Genomic DNA, 7459 nt, shown 5'->3' with positions numbered 1-7459 from the left:
CAGGTTTTGAGGGGACTCCCATTTTCATAAAACCATGTGTTTATTGTGTCTGTGTTTGTTCCATTAACACCCCTCTCTCTCTCTCTATGTCTGGCTCATAGTGGAGCTCCCACCAGCTTGTGTGACCTCTGAATTTTGACCTGGTTGTTGGTGATCGGTGAACTGAGGCTCGTTCTGCTGCTGCTGTAAGTCACTTTGCATAAATACATCAGCCAGATCTTCAATGTAAATGTAACCCACTTTCTTTTTCATCCTCTTTATGGGGAATAAGATGAAGACATCTTATGTGAGGATGATCTGCAACCACACTCAGCTACTGGCTAAACTGTCATTTGAAGTTTGAAGAAGAATATGAAGCCTAAAAGTGTCTATTTACACTGTCCAACTTTTAATGTTTATGTTTTAAAGAAAGCACGGTGATGTCGATTTGGCTGCCATGTTGTCACTGAGCTTATGCCTTTCCATCTTCTTTTTGTTTATTGGCTTAACAAATGTATTAAACCACCACCCAAACTCACAGCAGCACTAAATTAACAGCTTTGGTAATTATCAAAATCCTTTTTTTTTATGTTTCTGTAACGGTTAATACACCAGTATGTAGAAGCTATTTAACCGGAATGATATTTTTAATGCTAAAATATAATTATTGTCAAATTGACCTGAATCTGGAAAAAAAAGAAGTAATTATTTCTTCATTAAGATGTCAAATTATATTTATTTACAATACTGAACGGCAAAATTAGTTTTAGTGGTTGAATGTTAGGCTTGATTAAGTTTTTTCACTTCTCAGAGAAGAAGCCCAGTGTGCTGGCTCAAATTTAGGTATTAAAAGGTGAATTGTTATTTGCCAAATAAATAACAAAAACATAGTTTTCTAAAGATTTCTATAGTCTAAACCTTAAACACTATTTATCTCTGCATCTGCATTTATAATCTGTATACAATTGAGGTTTTATGAGACAACTCTTGCAACCTTTTGAACTTATAACTATACAAATAAAATATGAATCATTAGTTGTTCAAAACATGTAGTCGTGCATCATCTGTAGCACACACACAAACAAAATACAGGCTCTTGCCTTGGTGTTTCACTTATTTAATGAATGACCTAGCTAATAATCCAGCAGAGTTTCATGTCCAGCTAAAAAAGAAAAAGTCAGTACCCCATGCATCACGTTTAGTGTGTTACAAAATCCAGAATATAAAAGCATTAATGTTCTCCAACTAGCAATTCAAATTAAACCATAACGTTTAAATGCACTAGAAAATAGGTAAAATATAAAATCTAAAAGTATAAATAGAAATTTGGTCCATCAAAGTGATAACTATAATATTATTTACATTAGATTATTATTATTTTTTATTATTTCAGGCCCTTGTTTTTATATTTGACTTCAATAACAGACTGCAGCTACCGTGGTATTTACAGAGGAGTTCAGTGCATAAGCTCTATAAAGGACGCACGGACAAAATATCTCCTTTCATGTTAAAAACAAAACAAAAAAGGTGCTGTTTTCCCTTTTTTTCCCCATTTGGCTCAGTGCCAATAAATACAAAGGTTTAGGAAATATTTGTTAATTAAGTGAAACATCTCAGGGCAATATCGCGTTAAAACATCAGTTAGTTTACAGCTCGTATCAAAGTTAGACGGAACGTACAGGGTGAAAAATACAAAAAGGCACACATTACAAAACCATAGGGAGTCCAGACACAGTAAAGAAAGTTCTGCACAAGCCACTCTCAAACTACTCGCATAGTCCTCAACGGCAGCAGCTGCAGCATGGCATCAGGTGAACTCCTGTTGGCAGTTGAGAAGGAAGGACCAGTAGCTCGATTGGAAAAGTTCCTCTTTTTTTTCTTTTCTTTTTTTCTTTTGGGTCGTCACACCAGGGATTCAAGGCTCTCTGTGTTGCTGGCACTTCCCACCACGATGGTGCCGTTGATGTCGGTGGACTGGAGAACTTTCTCGTCTTCTTGTGTCCCAATGAGACTCAGCATGGCTTTGTACAGGAACTGGTACTGCTCCTTTAAAAACAATAGAACATATTTGTTGTAGCTCATTATTAAAGTGATAGTTCAGTTTTTGTGTGGTTGCATGAGGCGCTGTCACATGGTCAGCACTTCCTGAAGTGTGCGCGCCCCCTGCTGGTCTCCTGTGCAGACAGCATGAGAAAAAGTAATTGGGTTCATAAACGGAAGGTTGCCGGTTAAATCTTGTGAAGGGCTGGGGTGCCCCTGAGCAAGGCAGGTAACTGCTGCCCACTGCTACTGCTCCTGCCCCTGGCTTGTGTGTGTTCGCTCCTGGTGTGTAATAAGGATGTAATAAGAATTCACTATCACTAAAAAGTTGCTTATAATAGCAATTCTTTGTAAACCACTCCCTCCCCTGCACCGAAGTCTAAAGAGAACGTTAGTGTGTTTACGCTCAAAGGGACATGGGAGTCGCTGGTTTACTGTTGCCTTTTTTGTTGTGGTAGGTGATTCTTAATTAGAGACACAACGTTGGTGTAATGGTTAGCACTCTTGCCTTTGCAGCAAGGAACAAAGTATGTTGAGTGAGGTTCTCCGGTTTCCTCTAAAAACATGCATATTTGGGGATGAGGCAAATTGGACACAAGAGTGAATGGTTGTTTGTCTCTATATGCGTCCCTGTGATGGACTGGCGACCTGTCCAGGGTGTACCCCGCCTTTTGCCCTATGTCAGCTGGGATTGGCACACGTGGTAGAAGGTGAGTGAGTGATTCTTACAGAGGCACAAAATTCCACATTTGAATGTACTGATGAAGGCAGCTGTGGATCAACAACTCCAGTGTGCTGGCTGGGAAGAAAAGTTGCTGATTTTCTCTATGAACTTTGGTGTGACGTCATGTGTGGGCGTTTTATCAAGTGACACAAACTTCATGTTCATGTCAGAAAAGGCTGTTTAATGGTGAGAGGAAATTCAGTGAGCCTTTTGTTTAGTGGCTAAAAATCCCCTTTTGTCCTTGTCTCCCAACATACCTTATAATAATGCTCAAAAGTTTGTGTTTGTTCGTGTTGTGTTGTGTTGTGTTGTGTTTTTTTTTTACTATAATACTTCAAGCTGGAATTACCAAATGTGAGAGGAAAACCAAAAGCCTTACAATGTCATTGAAGATTCCTGGTCTCATGAGGTTCGTCAGTTTGGCCACTTGAAAAACATTGACTGAAGCTTCGGCCTCCAACTGACGAGTCAGTGACAGTAGCGAGCAGAACGTTCCTGCTGTGACTCCGCCCACGCTGGGGGGAAAAAAAAGATAAAATAGAATTACTCCATACAAAAAACTGTGATTCCATGGTTCTAAACCAGTCCAAAAACAGCTTACTCATCGTGGACTACAGTCGGTCCGTCCTTGGCAGCGCTCTCCTGTTTGACCAGGTTGAGCAGTTCAAAGGTGTTGCTGACGGGACTGTCAGGATTTGGCCAGCAGGGAGCGCGGTAGTGTTTCACCTCGAGAATGAAGTCATCCTGTCAAAATAAGGAGGGGAGAGTCCTCACAGCAGTGACAAACAAGATATACTACAATAATGTATTCATCGGTTATCTACTGTTTAAACTTTCAGGTTCGCCAGGGAAGCTGGAGCCAGTCCTTCTCTGACAGAGGACGAGAGGTGAAGTCACCGGACAAATACAGAGAAATTTAGGGGCAGCCATGGCCAAGTGGAAGGGGGACTTGGCTTAAAGATTAAACACGTTTTAAAGTCTACTTAATCATAAAACATTGACCACTTTTCTCACCTGGGTGAGTTTTATCTACTTACTATTTACTGTGCAGTCTAATCCAACTAACCTGTTTAGCCTCCAGTACGTACTCCTCGACCACCAGCACGTCCTCGTTGGTCAGACAGACGTGATCCTCATTGGTTTGCGTGACGGTGAACAGGTCAAATGTGAGCGGCTTCCCTTTGCTGGGCCAGAAGACGCACATCTCTGCCTCGTCCTTGTCCGCCTGATAACACAGGAGGTAAATTAGTAAATGGTTATACGACGGCAACAAAACATGTGCAGTGCAAGACTTGGTTGCATGACATTCACGTGCACTTTGATGTTGCATTTTTGAAACATGACAATAAATAAATATACTTAAATAAACCCATTAGAGCCAAGGCTGGTTAAAATAATATTTTGATTAAATTATGAGTACGGATCACTAAAAAAGGCTGGTGATCCCTAGAGAGGGAAATATGACACTACAGTGAGAATATGGTAATAGTATGATAACAGTGAGTAAATCATTTTGTGACAGTGAAGTATTATCATTCTAATTCTACCTTATTTCTGTAGTATAACCATGGAAAACCTGCATGGGACATAAAGACTACATTTCATATTTATAATACGGTACGTGTCCATTTAGATTCACAAATTCTCATTATTAACGCTTAACACCTAAGCCTCAAAAAGTCTGGCCTTGTTTTGCTTATTGTACCCATAAAAGGGCCAGAAAATGAGTTTTGATTAAGTGCTTTTTTTTGGAGCAAGTTCTTAGCTTTCAGAAATCGTTGGAATTTTTCCAGTCACGGTGTTAAAGGGTTAAGCTTTTACCTCGATATTACTTTGTAAACAAGACAATTTTGTGTCTGCTGAACACAAACAAGCTTTTTTACTGTGGTCATTTCAATAGCCTCAATTTGATTTAAAAAGTAATTCACTAGCTGAATTATAAATTATTAACGGGCATATATCATATATAAGGATTTTATTGTTTTATTTGCTTTGGCTTTTCTTTAATTCATTTCTACTCAATTGGAGACACAGTCCTGCAGTGGTCAGCATAAAGAGAGGGACACCAAATTCTTTCAATTAATAAATTATACAATTTCAAGTTCTCACCCCACTTGCTGGTGTCCCTTGCAGTGACACAATGGTCTGGGTGTTGTGGTCCCATATCATCCTCCAGAAGTCCTTTATGGTGGCAGGCAGGGGATTTTGGGTAATGATGAACTCACTCTTCTTCCTGTAACCCTGCAAGATCAGAACCATGGATTAGTGCGAGTAATTTCAATCGTTTACTCCTGACTGGGCTGAAAGTCACATACAAATGCACTGTGCACTGTAACAATTACATTTTCATCTTTTTTTATTTAGTTTTATGTATTTAAGAAACGTATTTGATCGTTTCTTACTGCGATGTACGACGCATTGATGTAGTCTGATGTTTCCCCCACAGATGTAGAGAGACGCACTCTGGACTTCTCCACTGTGGAGACAGACAGAAGACAAGAGTTTATCCAAAATGGTGTCAGAATCCTGGAGTATTGTCTCCTCTTTGCCTGAACAAACAACAGAATGACTGTCTTCATGTCTGACTCGTGATGGACTCACCAGGTATCACAGAGCAGTTTCTGTTCTTACTGCGGTTGCAGTCCTGCAGAGCTGTAGAGTAGTCGCACTGTTTCACCCCGGAGGGACAAACCAGCTGTAAATAGCACAACACTTTTAGTCATGACTAAGGATTTCTACAGCAGTGAGTAGAAAAGGTCAGAGGTGACAGAGAGAAGTGCTGGATAACCTGCTCACCTTGAACTGCTTGTCCAGACTTGTCTTTCCAGAAGACCCCGCGGTCAGCAGCTCGTCAACATACCTGTGCAGATGAGCTGCCCCCACCTCTGTCTCCCCAGCCAAGATGGCTTCCACCAAGGCATTGTGGATGAAAATATACTGTTCCTGCACAATGGAGACAGACAGCACTGCAGTCAGACTATGAACACACACGTGAGATCTTTTTTTAATTTAAACTTTAAAAAACTTTATATATTTTGTAATCTTGTGTCATCCTTCCATTTCACCTTTACATATCTGCTACTATGACACACAGGACAATTAAAAGTGCCTAATTTGACTGTTGAAATGACAACTGAACAGCTGCATTAATATACAGTGTGACTGTGTTTGGTGGGCTGTTGACCTCTGTCTGGACCAGATAGTTCCTCTGTGTGCGGATGTGTTTCAGGAAGCCTGTGATGTTGATGGTGCCTTCTTCTCTCATCTGTCTCAACATGCTGTCCAGGACGATGTAGGTTCCTGTGCGGCCGACGCCCGCACTGCACAACAGCAAGAAAAGAAGCACAAGGACAAGTCAGAGTCTTACGATCTACTACAATGTCATAAATGTGTGTGAAGCTGTCAAGAAAAATACACTAAACTCGTCCACTTTTTATAAGAATGTACCTGCAGTGCACCACCAGTGGGCCCATGTCGTCTGTCCTGGCACTGGATGACTTGCGAATGAAGCCGAGCAGTGGCAGGGCGAACTCGGGGACACCCATGTCGGGCCACTGGGTGTAATGGTACTGAAGGACTGTCCGCTCATTGCTCCGTCCCTTCATGGAGCCCTGCAGGCAAACCAAACCACAGAGGATGTTGTCACAAAGAGCTTAAAACAGAAAACTAATTCTCTCTGAGATTTTTACCTTCTGTACTGTATAATAACTTAACCTGCGTATAACTATTACGGTCTTACATAACCATGACGAAATCATTCATTGTGATCTGTTAAGATGACATCAAGATAATATGCGACAATGAAATAATGTCACTGTATATAGTGTAATATAATTTGAAGAACATTTAAATGTCCCTGATAACAATATTTAAAGAACCTTTTTGAGATAAAAACTGTATAATAGAGAGGCTCAAAGTAATTTTCTCATACAAATAATCTATCTGAAAATGCAAGAATGTGTCAGGCCATTATTATGAATTTTTCTCATCTCACCAATGTCATTTTGTTTTTGTCCTGTATCTAAACTTTAAATATGCTCTGATTGAAGACCCTCTGACCTTCTCTGACCTTTTTGACGTTTGTGTTCCTGACAGTGAAGGTTCTCTGGGTGTAGTAAGCGAGGACTCTGCTGCTTTTCACCGTCACCAGGAAGCTGCCGTACTCCTCCTGCACCTCTGTTGGCCAGTACTGATCACACTTCCTCTGAGGAACACATCAACTCACATATTAAATCACAGACTCTATTTTTAATTTCTGATTTGGAAGAAAAACGGTCTATGAGCCTTAAAGTCCATTTTAAAGCTCACATTTGGCTTTCACATATTTACAGATTAAGAATGTTTAATCCAAATGAAAAAACATTATTAGTACCTGCTGTTGCAAGGCATACTAGTAAGAACCTAGAGTTCTCAGTAAAATGTCCAAGTTTAGACATTTAGACAGTATAGTATGTCGTCCAAAATGAGACAAAAATGTCATAGTTTAGTATGTCGTCCAAAATGAGAAAAAAATGTCATAGTATAGTATGTCGTCCAAAATCTGACAAAAATGTCATAGTTTAGTATGTCTTCCAAAATCTGACAAAAATGTCATAGTATAGTATGTCTTCCAAAATGAGACAAAAATGTCATAGTTTAGTATGTCGTCCAAAATCTGACAAAAATGTCATAGTATAGTATGTCGTCCAAAATTTGACAAAAATGTCATAGTATAGT

At 39.8% G+C, this 7459-nt stretch overlaps 1 protein-coding gene across 4 annotated transcripts in view; it reads right to left on the bottom strand.

Moving 5' to 3' along the window:
* Positions 1-1080: 1080 nt before the first annotated feature.
* LOC122776381 (receptor-type tyrosine-protein phosphatase zeta-like) overlaps positions 1081-7459 on the bottom strand; it is a 940026-nt gene continuing 933647 nt past the window's right edge. For all 4 annotated transcript variants that reach the window (XM_044036889.1, XM_044036890.1, XM_044036892.1 and 1 more), the window contains 11 exons: positions 6813-6947; positions 6191-6354; positions 5928-6063; positions 5540-5686; positions 5345-5438; positions 5146-5219; positions 4853-4984; positions 3810-3968; positions 3345-3487; positions 3123-3258; positions 1081-2025 (listed from right to left, as the gene is read on the bottom strand). In XM_044036889.1, coding sequence (XP_043892824.1) covers positions 1882-2025; positions 3123-3258; positions 3345-3487; positions 3810-3968; positions 4853-4984; positions 5146-5219; positions 5345-5438; positions 5540-5686; positions 5928-6063; positions 6191-6354; positions 6813-6947 — 1464 coding nt within the window. In that variant the 3' untranslated portion in view covers positions 1081-1881. The remainder of the gene's footprint in view (positions 2026-3122; positions 3259-3344; positions 3488-3809; positions 3969-4852; positions 4985-5145; positions 5220-5344; positions 5439-5539; positions 5687-5927; positions 6064-6190; positions 6355-6812; positions 6948-7459) is intronic.

This window comes from Solea senegalensis, linkage group LG10, assembly GCF_019176455.1.
Source record: "Solea senegalensis isolate Sse05_10M linkage group LG10, IFAPA_SoseM_1, whole genome shotgun sequence".
NCBI lineage: Eukaryota > Metazoa > Chordata > Actinopteri > Pleuronectiformes > Soleidae > Solea > Solea senegalensis.
The sequence above is the reverse complement of the archived record's forward strand: the minus strand, read 5'-3'. Positions and strand labels throughout refer to the sequence as shown.